The 16,155-nt window shown below is 40.3% G+C and overlaps 1 protein-coding gene across 1 annotated transcript in view; it reads left to right on the top strand.

Moving 5' to 3' along the window:
• Window positions 1-16,155, top strand: part of itgb5 (integrin, beta 5) — a 39,930-nt gene that overhangs the window by 21,576 nt on the left and 2,199 nt on the right. Inside the window, exons 11-14 of the mRNA XM_072685910.1 lie at window positions 11,205-11,427; window positions 12,600-12,700; window positions 14,466-14,585; window positions 15,092-15,258. Coding sequence (XP_072542011.1) covers window positions 11,205-11,427; window positions 12,600-12,700; window positions 14,466-14,585; window positions 15,092-15,258 — 611 coding nt within the window. The remainder of the gene's footprint in view (window positions 1-11,204; window positions 11,428-12,599; window positions 12,701-14,465; window positions 14,586-15,091; window positions 15,259-16,155) is intronic.

Raw genomic sequence — 16,155 nt, 5'->3', positions numbered from 1 at the left:
GCACTGATGGAGGGAGACCTTCAGGAAGCCCTGGGTGTCTGTATTAGCTACTGAGAAAATGTTCTAAACATCATTGTCCTTTTCGCAGAGAAGAGAGACTCATTACCATTGGAACTACAGAATATAATATGAAGAGGATGGGCTTAATTTGCTTAGATCATAATAGTATGAGATTTTGACTGTGGGACCTCATTTTATGAGTATTCCGGTCATACCTGCGATTTGACATCAGGCATGTTAATTTAAATATAGGAATATGAATGTTGGGGGGGGGGGGTGGAGAATGTTGAGACACACCCCTTTGTAATAGCACTCCCTTTATTTCATATGACAGTCTGTCAAAAAGGTTTACTTAAAGAACCAAAACCTTGTTGGCAAGTTGATAATGTTTGCTTTCAGACTCCTGTTATGTAAGCCAGCAAGTTAAATCTCCTGTTAGCAATTGCAACCGACTGTAACTTTGGGCATCTTGTAACAATGAGTGGGCAACATGGTGATATTCCTCTTATTTTGCTCTATTTAATATATTTACACATAGTAAACAAACAAGGTAATAATTAATAGAAATGACAAGTCATCGCAGTCTTGTTTTTCTGCCTTTTACAATTGCTCACATGACTTCAATTTTGCATTTAGACTACCTAATTTGTGAGGTTGCTCTGGTCGACAGATGTGGTGAGCTAATGCTTTTAACATTGGAACACTGAGACGGGGGTGGGGGGGGGTACTGTTCATAAGAAACACTGACCTGTTGAATTCATACAACAGATTGAGCATATTTGTGTCTACTTGCCTGTCAGCATTGACCCATCAGTAAAGTCAACGACGTTTACAGTCGAGTCGCACTTTGTTTCAGTTTAATTTGTGGGTTTACTTGTTCTGTTCTGAGTGTGAGGATTTTGGATATGTAGGGCACTTTTGGTCACTTTAGTCTTTGGGGGCCGGAGAGTGACGGTTAATGATGAGTCAGATGTTTTTGTTTGCAACTGTGTGGGATGCGTTGGGAGTTTTTGTATGTGGTGGCAACTCTGTAGACAGTCTGACAAAACATGCCCTCTCAGCAACTCTAATCAGAAATTAAAAGTGCTTTCTCCAGCACAGAAAAACAGGAAACTGTCACTTCCACAGGCTTGGTTGGGTCTCGACCCATTTGCTGACTTATATAAGCTTGTCAGGTAGCTGCCTGTGCATTCCTCAGTTCTGTGACTATGCTGATTTTATAATTGTGTATATATATTTTTTGATTCTGTAGTTATTTGATGATTGATTTGACGGTAAATGAAGTGGTAATTGTAGTTAAGGGCTCATGGTTGTAGTATGTCATTACTAGTCATAACATGTTTGGGGGTTTGTTAAGTCTTTGTGCAACTATGCTGTTGCAAGTGATGCTATGATTGGTAAATTATATTGCACAGTTTTGATCTTTAAGCTGTAATACATTTTCAGCCGCGGAGCTGTGAAGTTGTGTTCCACTTGGCTTGGCACCAAAGATCTTTATCATCAAAGAACTAAACTTGTATTACCTGTAACTACTTCTGTATGAAGCTAATTCAGTCATTTGAGTAATGAAGAATGCCTCGAGCTGTCTTGAATGTAATTTTAATCCATGTGATTGTATTGAGGAATGTTGGGGCGTAGTACAGAAGTAGCCTTTATGATGTTTGTATGCTACCAATAGAAAAGCATGTGAGAATCATTTGGATAATTTGAGTAAGCTGACAATATCAATGAGATACTGGGTAAAGGTACTGTTCAGTTTCAGTTGGACAGTAGAACTTCAAATACACTTCTCATACGTCGAAGACCATTTGTATGTACTTATGTGTGGGGAAATCGCACAGGAACCTGAAGCAATGGAAAGTCTGAAATTACTGATTGTGCATGATTACAGGCAGCTTAGTGCATGACATGGCATGGAAAGTAATGAAAATAAGAAATTAGAAAATGGTCTTTTATCTTGGCACAGAAACTCTCATGATGAGGCCACTATGTTAGCTTGGTCACATATGGCTAGAACTAGCTTAGTACTTTAAACTACAGTTATTCTTTTCTCTGCACACTTGTTTTTCTTTCAGATTTACATCTGTATTACATCTGTATTTGCTCATACACTCTGTCTTTTCGTTCTATCTCAATACATTTTTTAAACAAATCATAAAAACGTATATAATTACGCAACTCTTTCTAAAAACTTTGTATCCTGGCATCTTTATCAATAGTTTTACCGGTCAGTATTTAAATACTGTGGGCTGAATCATCCAACACAAAGTTAAAAACTGTCCAATGCGGGAAGGAGCTTTCTTATAATAGCAGTGTATGTCGAGAACTCTGCATAACCCCGCTGATCTTCTATTACTGAAACTAAACCTGGGAGGGTTTTATTGTGGTCTTTCCTCCCTTGGGTCGTTTCTTACTGTAGCAGCATGAAATACAGCTACGTTTTGGCCTTGAGGCTTCAGGAGACAGCACTAAGCTTCTGTAACCTGCCCTCTGCTCCTCAGTGTAACCGTAGGAGCTGCTACTGCTGCTTACAGGCTAGTTCTGTCAGGAGGTTCTGTGGTAATGTTTATATGTACACCACAGCTGGATTAACATGAGCAAAGAATTTTGGGAAAAGCCTTTTTAAAGATTGTTGGTTATAGTAAATAAGCTTCAGTTTGGAAAAAACACTGCTGCTTCTACCTAACAAAGAGGCTGCTTAATGAAGTGATTGTTAAACAGTTACTTGCTTAATTTGATCATGTTTTTTTGAATATTATTCCCACTTTGGAATTGGCTTCTTGCATCAGATTGAACTAAAACTGGAACATTTTTAATTTTGTTCATTATTGTTCAGTTTGATTCTCAAAGCTCCAAAAGTGTTCCATGCATTTTAATAATGTCAGCATTTGGATGCAAGAGTCTGTTTCGACCATGGGCGTTTCTTTTTTTCTTAGGACAAAGTGCAATAATGTACTCAATTTCATATAAAACCCCTGTCAGGCTGTGGTTGGAACTGCCATCCATCAGTATTGCATGCTTTACTCTTTTTGGGGAAAAGAAGAGCTCATCACTGTTTCTGTGACGCCTGATTCTATTTATGGTTTGCAGAAATGTCTTTTATAACGGCAGGATGAAAAACCACAATACTTGTCCCCCTGCTCGTCTGCCATCTGTTATGACTGGAGCTTATGACTGAAACGGGAATCTAGAGCTTGGACTTTCTTAGTGGGTAGAACATCAGACATGGCAGAGATATTCTAGCCACAGCTTGCATTGAAGTATCTTTGACTCTGAAATGACAGGGTTTGTACACAAGTAAATTGATGGCGTGTCCATGGCGGAATCTATTTGAAGTTGTCCCCAGAAGGGTAACAGATAAGCCACAAAGCCTCAGCATGGTAAAAAAACAGATCCGAGGTTAGCCTGGAAGGCAAACACTGCAGCTTTGTAATCATTTTTTTACTGGTTGGATGGTAAACTATTGTATTTATTTTATTGTATTATCGTATGTTTGTGTGTATGTATGTATGTATAAATGTATGATATATATATATATTGTGTGTGTGTGTGTGTGTGTGTGTATATATATACATGGAATTTAGAAACTAAGGGACAAGACTAGCGGTTTATCTGAAACTCTTTGTGTAGTTAAACAGGTTTCAGAATATTGTGTTGTTGGTCATATTCTCATTGCAGTGCCGTCTCTGCAGTTTGACCATATTTGGACAGACATTTTTGAAGATTCCCCTGAAGTGTTTTGGGCTACAAGTGTTCTAGGTCAGGTGGAAATGGTTCTCAAGGGAAGTAACATGGTGTGTTTTAAAAACACAGAGGTCTTAAAATACCAGTATATTTTGCCTTATAAGTGGTTGTTCAATCACTGAGTCACTCCTACATGATTGTAATGGCCTTCTTAATGCAGGAAATAGTATCATGTTAAAACTTATAAATAACTTGCAGTGAAGACTAGCCAGGTTTAAATGCAGCCTCCATGGGGAAGGGTTAGTATTAACACAGTGTTAGAACTAAGCCGCCCAGTTTTATTGTTCCATATTTCCATCCGCTAGTTAAGACTCTTTATATCACCAGCATTCGCAGCTCTGAGAAGGTGAAGGTTAACATATTGTTCCTCCAAGCCAATCACACCTGTTTAAATGCCTATAATGTGACATCATTAACATCAATGTGAGCTCATTGTGCTCTGAGGAAAACGCTCTCTGCCAATTCTGTTACATCAGCTAAGCAAGCTCTCTAGCCACGGACAGCTGTGCCATTTTCTGTGATTGAACCTGCAGTCTCTAAATGATTGAGCCAACTTTCACAGTTGCAGTTCTATTTCTTTCTTTTTTTAATTTATTTCTAATTTTAACCCATTTTCTAGCCAGTTTGGAAGGCCAATTACCCACCCCCCTTGCCCCCATTGCTAGGAGGAAGCCAGCCACCATCTATTTTCTAACTCCTGCTAACTAGGTAGCCAATGCAAGGAAAGTGCGGCTTCCCAGATCTGCCTTTATGAGTCAGTTTAAAACCAACAGAATAAGGAACTTCACTCTCAAGTAGGACGGCTTGATTTTGTGGAAGTGCAAGGTGTTTCGTTTCCTTGCATTCACCCAAAGATATATCTGTCTCGTTTTCTGCTGAGCAGTGATATAACGAAAGGAGACACAGCGTGGCGAACTCACAGATATGGCTCATGGTCATTGTGGTCCAAAGCCAAATACCTCTCATCACTTGCTCTCTGTAATTTCAGCTCCTTTAACTTTGGCAGAGCACTCAGGGTTCAGTTCATCAACTGTAGGCTGGGGAAACCGAGAGACTGTGGTGTTGAGGTAAAATATCCCAAGCATCTCGTTTCAGGGAGACTGGCTGTTTCCAGAGGTAGCATGGGTGAGCGGAAAAATGCAAAGGAGCTGGGTCTCTGTGATGGTTCGAAGCACTTCCTCCTCCAGGCTTCACAGACAGCATATCTGCTTCCTGTGAGGGGCCAGAAGATCATTTCTGCAGAAAGGCTCAGTTATTATATGGCATATGTTTGCCATAACTGCCTGCGTTAGGCAGATATGCATAATATTTACTGATATGTATAATAGACATGCAGTGGAAAGCTACACCACTATCCTCTTTACTTTTAGTCTAGAAAAGTCATTTTAAGTAAGACTTAATGTAAAGTACCAAAAAAAACCTACTGTAGTACTGTACTGCAAGTGTACTGTACTTTCAGTCTTTTAGCACCTACCTGGGTGAAAAAATCTGCTTAATTTTTACATTTACAATTTATGTTTAAATACTGCTTTAATGCCATAATATTTCTTGTTATTCAACATTGTACCAAATACCATTAAAAAAACAAAACAATATTCTGGTATTGTGTAAAGCCACAGGCAGTGGTGGTATTATTTTAAAAAGAACTAAATAAGTACATGCATCTCATTGTGAACATTAGGTTTTCCATTCCATGTGTGTGTTCTTGCCTTCCCTTTCCCACTTGCAGAGCCTGGGGCACAGAAACCGGCTAGTTTTTTTTTGTTTGTTTGTTCGTTTTTTTCTTCACAGCTTCCATAATTCAAGAAGTATTTCATCAAATATTCCAAAAAGTTCTGAAGTTCGTTTTAAGTAAAATGCCAAAGACTAGGCAAAATGAACGGCATTAGTCCTCTGTGTTTTTCATCTGTTCTAGAGAAAGAGAGAAAGAGAACTCACACTCTGCTCTCTAGCTAGACTGGTAGACTTCTGCATGAAACTGGATCAAGCACGCATACAGGAAATATCTGAAAGCATTGCTAGCATTCCAGACTTAAGAAATAACTTGTAGAGGAAAGTTTGGGTTTATTTTGAGGAAACGCGGCCCTCTTAGAAGCAGGTTGAGTTTGTTTATCTTTCCCACGTCGCATTTATTGCAGTACTTTTAACAGTCTAAGCATGGTAACACGGTGTGGTTGTCTTTCACATCTGAGCTATTTATTTACCAAGGAATTCATTTCAAGAAATTTAGACCTGCTGTCTCTCAGTGTTTTAACTCTGCAGCTTTCTGGAATAAACAACTCAGGGTTTTAGGGTAATTGTGGGACTTCAAATGCATAACCGATATAAAACTCTGTGCCAATAAGCAAAAACTTTTCTTACATAATGGAAGTGGTTTTATTGAGATTGAGCAGCCAAAGCAATCTTTGTTTTTGCTGTTTTCAGTTGATTCATCTGTTTAGTTTTTTTTTTGCTTTTTGGCCGGGGCCATCTTTACATTACACATAGGAAGTGGTGTTTTAAATCTTAGGGAAGGCACAACTAAACTCAAACCACACTCACTCAAACTCAACTCGCACTCCATCTTTACTGTGAAACTTTGCACCTTCAAATCAACCTGATATTTAAGCTCGGCTGTTATTTCCATAGCTCAGAGGCGCTGTGGCTTTGGACTCCCCCCATGTGTGAATGTAGTGGTTCTAACTGTGTATGTAGTAAAACTGTCCAAGTCTCTTTCCCAGAGCCTCTGCAGCATGGAATGGCTTTTCTGGCACAGCAGCAGCACATGATGCACAATTACTCGGTGACCTAAATCAGGCAGAGTGCTGGGAGAAATGGCTCGCCTTCCCTTTCCCTAGATTGATATTGTTCCTGTCATATATAGATTCAGGCTAAAGCTACATCTTCTATCCACATAGCGAAGTGTGTTGTGTGCTGGGTTGCTTTTTCTCTGACATGCAGTTTGGGGGTGAACCCTGTCAAACTGGGACACATCATCTCCGTTGCAAGCATGTTAAAACCTGCAAGGTGTGTTTTGCTGTGAATCTTTTGGTGTTATTTCAGCTTGGTCTACCTCATGCAGTCTCTGCTCCCTCTCTACCCCTCTCTTTCTCTTTCTTTTGATGGAGAATTAGAAAACAGGTGTGGAGAGAACATGCCAGAACTTGTCTTTTCAAACTAGCTCTGCAGAAGGCAGTTAAATAGGTGGCTGCGATTTGAAGCACTAGGATGTGATCTGTTAATATGCCGTGTCCTGTGTTGTGTTTTGGTAACATTCTATGAATGTGACTCACTGGTGCACCCAAATAAGCTTTCCCATTGGCAGTCCACTGCCACTGGCTATTATAAGTGACCGTTCTAAGGCGTGGAGCCTTGCTGCAACCCGCAGTATGTCATTCCAAAATCACATTTTCCAGCTTTTTAAATCGGCCACGTAGGCTATTTCTCCCTTGGATAACTGGGTGCAAGTTGTTCTTTGTTTAACAAGAACATTTTGTAGTTATTTTGTCTTCCCTGATCTGAAAACGTAATGGATTTTATTCCATTGTTTTTTTTAGGATGTTAGGATGGAAAGTATGCATTTACTCGGTGATGCTCTCAACAGAACAATTTGTCTTAAAAAAATAATAAAAAATCACTTGGCCTAGATGAAGTTAATTGGACAAGACATCCTCTGTTTTTGACGTTTGCTTCTTTGGTTCAAAACAGGAGGTGCTAAGCTAATATCGCTAACTATCACCAGTTGTATCTCTGTAAATAGATGCCTAAAACAGCTCTCAGCCCATTCGAAACACATTCAGATCTTTATTTGTTACTGATAAATCAGTGTGGTTTAAAACATGACTTTCTTTGGTCTGTACACTCACTAAAAACCTTTCTGCATAGCTGAAGAGTGGTGCAACCACTTTTTAAAGCACAGTATGTGACAACAGTTACAGATTTTACTGAAATAAATTTTAAAATATGGTTTATCCAAGTCAAGTCAAGTCAAGTCAAGTGGGTTTATTGTCATTTCAACTACATACAGAGTACACAGTGAAACGAAACAACGTTCCTCCCGGACCATGGTGCAACATAGACAGTGCATACAAAACACAAGTGCAACACAAACAAACAAGTGCGGACAGACAACACAGTACAGACAGAGGATAATAAATAATGACTGTAGTGTGCAAGTTGTGCAATGTGCGATAAATAAAGTCCAGTGAGGTAGTAACGTTATCAGTGCAAATGCTTGTGCAAAAAATGCTTCCCATGTTACCTGGGATAAATGGTTGGAAAGAGAGAAAGAGGGAGAGAGAGAGAGGGAGAGTGTAAGATATCATTTCAGGAGTTGAGTTGTGTTGAGGAGTCTGATGGCTTGGGGGAAGAAGCTATTGCAGAGTCTGGTCGTGTTGGACCGGATGCTGCGGTACCTTCTTCCTGATGGCAGGAGGGAGAACAGACTGTGTGAAGGGTGGGTGGAGTCATCCACAATGCTGGTTGCTTTGCGGATGCAGCGGGTGGTGTAAATGTCCATGACGGAGGGGAGAGAGACTCCGATGATCTTCTCAGCTGTCCTCACAATGCGTTGGAGGGACTTGCGGTCAGAGGCTGTGCAGGTCCCAAACCAGGCAGTGATGCAGCTGCTTAGGATGCTCTCTATGGTTCCCCTATAGAAGAGGGTGAGGATGGGTGGAGGGAGACGGGCCTTTCTCAGCTTCCGGAGGAAGTAGAGACGCTGTTGGGCTTTCTTGGCTGTAGAGCTGGTGTTCAGGGACCAGGTGAGGTTCTCCGCTAGGTGGACACCAAGGAACTTGGTGCTCTTAACGATCTCCACAGAGGAGCCGTTGATGTTAAGCGGAGAGTGGTCCGGTCTTGATTTCCTGAAGTCAACAACCATTTCCTTGGTCTTCTCTACATTCCAGTGAAGGTTGTTGACTGTACACCAGTCTGTCAGCTGCTGCACCTCCTCTCTGTATGCTGACTCGTCGCCTTTGCTGATGAGACCCAGCACAGTTGTATCATCGGCGAACTTTATGATGCTGTTAGAACTGTGTTTCGCAACACAGTCATGAGTCAGCAGGGTGAACAGCAGAGGACTCAGTACACTGCCCTGAGGTGCCCCAGTGTTCATGGTGATGGTGCTGGAGCTGCTGTCCCCGAACCGGACTATGCAGCTTAACTAAAGCATTTTTCTTGTTTACGTAGCTAGTTGATAGAATTTTTTTTAAGCAATTCAGTTACAATTTTAGGATAATTTACCTAGATGTGTTTTATAAATCAAGTGCTTGGTAGCAAAGTTAGCAAGTCATCTCCTGTCCTGTGTGGCACATATTCTGCAAATGTATCTTGCACCCCCTTTGGTTTGGAAGATTCTTCTATTTTTTCAGTTCAGTGACCTTTATCTTTTTCTTTTTTTTTTTTGTGGTCACCCTTTTGCTCTTACTTAGGAACTTCTCTCTATTTTCATGTAAAGTGAAATTCCAAATGAAGAAACAACGTTTGACGTTTGCATGCATTTGCATGTATGTCAGATGTGTATTGAGCTGCTTGTAGGCACATTATGGATGATCACCTCAAAGCCACCTTAGACCATGAGCTCTGCTATAATTACTTGCTATCATGCCTTGGAGGCCAGGTGACAACTCGCTTTAGATAAAGCAACACCTTCTTTTTCTTTCTCTTATGGGGCTTGTTCTCCAGACAGGTATCAAACCTGGACTAAATTTTAATCTCTGTGGAAAACGTCCAGGCAGAATGCAGTGCAGTTCAGCACAATTCTTAGTCTGGCCCATGGATTAAAGCAGCATTGTTTGAGAATGGGTATGGCTTGCTCTTACCGTTGGAAAGTGGAATTTGCACTTTAAGCCACTCCTAAATCAAATCCTAAATCAGTTACTACAGATACTGATACAAAACACAGTCACTGAAAGTGACCCATATGGCATGGGTTGCCCAGTGAATGTTTTCCTGCCTGCTTCTCCAAAGTTACAAGTGCAATAGCAGATGCTATCTAAAAATGCTTTAATTGATGCCTTAATTAAGGTTGATACATAACCACCCATTCAGAAGTTTGTAGACTCTTTCTTATCCAGCATTTCTTCTAAAATCAAGAGTATTAATGGGCAGTTTGTCTCTCTACTCCGACAACTGCACATCCCAATACTGTGGGGCTTAATTCCCCTCTACCCAACTCTTGGCATTGGCCACAATGACCTCAGTTTCATGTGTGGCTGCTCCAGATTCTTCCCTTCTATGGGTATTGTATAATAGTTCAGTAGCACAATTAACCACCTGTGTTAGTAATTGGAACACCTTAAATTACCTCAATTCACGATGTTGAAGTGCTGTCTGGACATATTAGTGTCCATTTTCTTCTGTGTGGACTATCCAGCATTATTTAAAGCTGTTTAACTGAACTGACAAGTGATGATAATCATTAGTAGTGGGTCGGCAGGTTGTGTGCTTACTGGTACATTTGTTTGATTTGACATTTGATTGCAGCTGTGCTGAGCCCACTGAGCTGTAAAAGGCCTTGATGAGCAAACTGGGCACATGGGTGTAGTAGAAGAACATGGCACAGTACCTCTGTTTTAATGGCCACTGTCTGCAATGCCCTGAAAGCTTGTCTTGTTTCAGAGCATCTTCTGCGCTGTTGGATCTGCCTGTTAGAGAGCTGAGACGAATCAGTGTTTGAACAGTAATTTTCACTGCTGCAGTATCAGCTGCCATATCAGATCCTTGTAACCGCTGGCGTCAGATACAATCAAGCCTGTCCGTATGCTTCATTCATTTGCACTCTGCTCAGTGTGGACATGCTGACAGACACACAAGCCAAAGAGCGTCTCGCCTTCAGTGAGAACTGTTTAATTCCTCCAGTTGTTCTGTGCTGATCTGGAATGTGGGCAGTGGTTTCTTTTCGGACAGAGCCCTTTTTTGAGCCTGTAAGAATGTAGGTCAAGTAGATACAGTGCCCTTGTTTATGGCTCTGTTCAGATGGACAAATGGGAGGGCTAGTGTTCCTGCAAATGCAATGACATCAGGGTTGAAAAATTATAGTCTTTTTTCCCCCTATGGTAGACTTTTCTTTCTATTTCAGCAGTTTTACTTGGAATTAAAGATACTATACTTCTGCTCAGTTAATGTATATTTAATTCTGCAGCAGTGAGAAAAAGGGTTTTCAGGAATTTGCTGCACTTGGAGGTCCAGCAATAATAACCGTACTGTTTGAGTTGTCCTCAAAGTAATGCAGTAACAGAACCTACCAGTAGACTGTGCTGTTATGGAGTGCTGCACCACACTGTGATGTGAATATCCAGGCTGTGCCATTTCAGGTGAAAATAATCTACCTCCAGTAGTGCTTAAGAAGAAGACCATCACATTTTAACAACCATTCATAGATGAAAAGCACATGATCACAATCCTTCTTTTAACAAGCCTTGTTTAATTTTAGTGTTTGTGTTTTCCCAACCCCTTTCTCTCTATCTTGGTCTCTTTAGGTCATGGTGATTGTCACTGTGGTGAGTGCAAATGTCACGCTGGATACATTGGAGACAACTGCAACTGCTCCACAGAGACAGCCCCATGCGTGTCCGAGGATGGCCGGATGTGCAGTGGCCGTGGCAGCTGTGTGTGTGGCCGCTGCCAGTGCACTGAGCCAGGGGCGTTTGGGGACACGTGTGAGAAATGCCCCACCTGCCCCGATGCCTGTGCCACTAAGAGGTATGTTAATGTAAGAGCTCACTGCAAAGCACAGCAAAAGTCAGCTTAAGTTTTGAGTTTCTGTTCTGCTGTGTTAATATTACTAAAATGGCCACAGAAACAGATATATTCATTTTAGCATTTTTACTACTGTATCCCTTACTGTTTTTCTGATGCCTTTAAGGCAGATCTATGTACATGGCCTCTGTTCTGATATTGTCTCATATTGCTCATATTTATATTGCTGTCCTGTATTATGTCGCAGCAGAAGCAGTGTGGGCTTAACATTGTTTATTGTAACGTGCCAAATCAGAGACGCTCCTAGAGGTGTAAAATACAAAGGAGGCTTTACTAGAAGAAATACAATCCAAGTTTGTAGTTGGTACACAGATGAGGGTCAGTTCCAGGAAGCAGATAAAAGGCAAAATAACAAATAAAAAAATACTAATAATGTCATATGATTAAATACACAGGTGAAAATCATTAGAATTTTGCAGAAGGCTAATGTGGATAGGAGTGTGGAGTCACTTGAGGAGTCATGTGACACTACTGGGAGTTTGACTCCATTTGAGCATCCTCTGGGAGATTGAGTATAATGTAAAAACTTTAGTTTTTTGACCTCACAAACACATTGAGAACCAGTTGTTTCTGTATCGTTTACGTACTACATTGGACCCTTAAAGCTAGGGCTTTTTTTATTTTTCATTTATTTATTATATAAACCCTTTAAATATGAATACTATCTTTTATTCCCAAGTCTGAGTTATTGCTGATCTACTCTCTCTTAAAAAAAGCTCAGTAATGACGCAGAATCACTGTTCTTAACATCTATAAAGGCCATTCAATTGTATAAGTGTAACTGGTGACTGGTCCATATGGCTGATGCCTTGCTAAGCATCACTTACAAATCACACTGATAAGTGGCTTTCTTACGCATTTCTACAAACATATAGTGCCTGAAAGTGATGGGAACAAGTTTTCATTCCTTAGATGACCCCTTGACCTCTGTTCCTTGAAAGATCATGTCCTTGGGCATTCGCAGGCCTTCACAAGGTTTGGGTTTCTGGTCGGATCAGCCTTAGATTTCTGCCCATTGTGGGTTTTTTTTTTTTTTTTTTTTTTTTTAGTTTGCTGTGTGTTTTATACTGGTTTTATACTTATCAATCATAATGATTATGAATGTCTCTTTTCAGGGATTGCATCGAGTGCCGTCTCTTCAACACTGGGAAATTTGCAGATAACTATACCTGCCAGCGCATGTGCAAGGATCAAATCATGGTTTTAGAAACACTCAGTGAGTATATACAGTATTTGTTTACACTGTTATAGTGTAAGTATTGTTTTTAAATAGTTCATCCAGTCATTTCTTTAACCTCAAATCACTACCCTGAAACCATGTCATCAACACTGGAACAACGCTGACCCATGAGAGACGTAAACATAAAACAGCCTGTCTGAAATTTGGCTGCTGTTATCTAAATGACAGGGGTGTCATCAGCAAGTTTGACGGTGGGGTTTGTTTTTGTGGCTTGACATTGCAATCTATGATCATATTGTTACTGCAGTAACTTCTCATGTGTTCCACATGAATGTAACCATCGGCTATAACCTTCCTAGTCACGGACACCAAATTATACCTCACTAGATACTTCATCTGCTATATAAGTGGCAGATTTAAAAAATCAAAAGCAAGCCTTCAGCTAAAGGGTGTCTCTGAGGCAAGAGCAGTAGCACAACAAGGCTAATGTTTGTTAATCAGAAATTGTATTGAATCGAGACCCTATCGTATCAAATCATTCAACCTCTAATAGTCTGTGAGCCAGAATCTTGGGCAGTGTTGTTGGGAGAGAAAAGGGCTCTGCTCAGCAGTTCATTGAGGGGCCTAACACCCAGTCACCATCACTCAGTTCTAATCTGACCTCTCATCAGAACTGTTCCTTAATCCTGGCTTTACCTCTCACTCAAGCTACCATTGCTCTTTACTGATTAATTGTAGTCGTCAATTTGCTTTGAACGACCTCAGCATTTTGCAAATTGCACTCTTGGACAGGATACAACTCCCATTATGCAAGAAGTGGTATTTCTCTGCATGTGTACTATATAGCATTACAAAATGCAGCATTCTCATTGGTTCTGTCTGTGTAATTTTCTAGCAGCCTGTAATAACACATTGAACCTGTGAAAGCTACCACTTACTTCAGCCAGGTCAGCCCTTCTGAATACAGTTCTGTAGCTATACCTGCTCAGTTCCTGCCTATTACTCTTAATCTCCCATAATAAGCCAGCGAACATCATGGTGAAATATCACCCACATTGTAGCAGCCTTGTATCTCAGAAACAAACATCCTTCATTTTATATATATATATATATTAGACACTTAGTTTATAAAGTGTATGTACACAAACACACACATATACAAATACATACAATGAACAGCTGCCAGATTCAAATTATGTCAAAAAGTGAAAAGGTTTTTGAAGGTTTTTGTCCAACAGCTAAGATATACTGGTATATATGTGTTTTTAGATTGCTTGCCTGTCAGTAAGCATTATGAGCTACTAAAGTGTGCTCTGATGCTTATATATATAATTTGAACACAACATTAAAGTTGCTTATCTATTTTTAAGGCCTTTTGGTGTTGCCTTGGTCTGTAGTCTTACAGGAATTTCACTTTGAGTTGCCATTTCATAATGTCTTAGTGCTTTTTCATACTTTTGATTTAATGAACTCCACATGTGCTTTCCAAAACATTCAAGGACAATGGGTTACTGCTAAAGGGAGCAGACCTAGTGACTTCTCAGTCCTTAAGACTAGAAATGTCCATGCCTTTATCCAACTACATCAGTGTGTTTAGTATGGAATGCAAGCTGCCGTCCAGAAATGATTTCACTGAGAGAGCTTCTATACTTTGGGCTTGGATTGGGGGCTCTGCATGTTTTTCTTCCTTGCTCTTGTGGCTCAGTCATGGTTTGGCCAGCTGTTTTATGGAAGAAGACTGTTCTTGCTCTCTCTTGTCTCCCTTTACACCCCCACTTCCTTCTCTCTCTTTCTCCCTCAGACACAGATGACCCAAGCACTGTGCTGTGCCTGTATAAGACGGAAAACGACTGTGTGATGAAGTTTACGTACTCTGAGCATGCCAGTGGCCAGTCTGTCCTAACTGCTCTGCAGGAGCCAGGTCAGTGTGCAGCTCCAGGCCTTTTTGTATGAAATCTTTAAGCTGTTTTTTTCCTCAGCTGCAGCCTCGCAGCCCCTCCCCCCTTTGTGGTTATTCCCAGTGCATAGCCCTTGGAGCTACACCTGATTCAGCTCAATACGGGAATGATAATTAAGCAACGATATGACTCAGGAGTAGAGCAGGGAAAATACAGAGCTGCTTTTCTTCATAAAAATTCCACTCAAGCTATGGCTGGTGTCTGAGAAGTAGGCTTTTTGTTTGCCTCATTTTATGTGATGTGAAAAGATTGAACCCTGGACTTTTTTTGTAATTTTAAGAACTTTTTTTTTCTTTTCTTTTAATTATTGTACCTACTATAAAGTATAACATTCTTAGCTACTACAAATTATTAAGGAACTTTTATGAAAAAATATGCAACAATGTGCTTGTCAGAAATTGAAGTGTCCTTTACTTGCACATCTCTGTACTCTTCACTGACCTAAGCATGCATGTGTGGATATTTTTAGAGTGTGCTTCTGCTCCTGATGCCCTGACGGTGCTGCTGGCAGTGGTGGGCAGTATTCTGCTGGTGGGCATAGTGCTGCTTGCCATCTGGAAGCTGGTGATCACCATTCATGATCGTCGCGAATTTGCCCGCTTCCAAAGTGCACGCTCGCGCGCCCGATATGAGATGGTAAGAGCATTATTAACATCTGTGTTGCCAGCTGTACTGAACTGATATTTAGCAAATATCCTGGTGTTTTGCTTTGTTTGAATCATTGCCTTACAGGTGCTATGTTAGATTGTTTTTTGGTGTATGAATAGTTTGTAACTTATGGTCGGGTTGAAAAATGCTCAGATATGGTTTTACAAGCCTAATTACTACTCCATTATTTTGTCTCTGAATGAAACACATTATTAATATTATTATTGGCATTTCAAAAATAAGGGCTCATGGAAAGAAACAAGAAAAGTAACATCATTGTAACAGCTCCCAGGAGCCGCACAGGATAGTCTAGTGCAGCCTAACCCTGCCTAGCTTGAAACAGTAATAAAAACAAATACTATTATTATTATTATTATTATTATTATTATTATTATTATTATTATTCATATTCCTTAGTCCTACCAGGTAGTGTTGCTGTCCTATGTGGGTTCTTTTAGTGTCTAGTCAGCACAATGTGCAGTTTGTCTGTCGTGGATAACCACAGCAGCGCTTGCTCTGGTCAGCCATTCTTTGTTCTCTGGGCTTTTAGCCTTTTCAATATTCTCCAGAAGTAGCTGTTCAGTGTAGCCTCAACAGACTTTTACCAGTAGGCTGGGAGTACGTAAATGTGTGTACATAAAATGAGCCAAGGTTGATGTGTAACAGTCTTGGGGTTTTGGAATTGGCCCATTTGTAGGATTTGCTTTTAAATGAAAAGACAACAGTCTGAGCCTTACAATATGTCACTTTCATGTACTGAACGCTTATTATTTGACAATGCCAAAATAAATACAGTTTTCCATTCTAGGGTATCTTTTAATAAAATCCTATTAATCCTAATAATAGGTGTCCTAGGCCTATTAATAAGCGACTCCCTGCAAAAAA

Source organism: Salminus brasiliensis, chromosome 8 (genome assembly GCF_030463535.1).
Source record: "Salminus brasiliensis chromosome 8, fSalBra1.hap2, whole genome shotgun sequence".
Lineage (NCBI taxonomy): Eukaryota > Metazoa > Chordata > Actinopteri > Characiformes > Bryconidae > Salminus > Salminus brasiliensis.
Note: the sequence above shows the minus strand (reverse complement) of the source record. Positions and strands in the feature narration are given on the sequence as shown.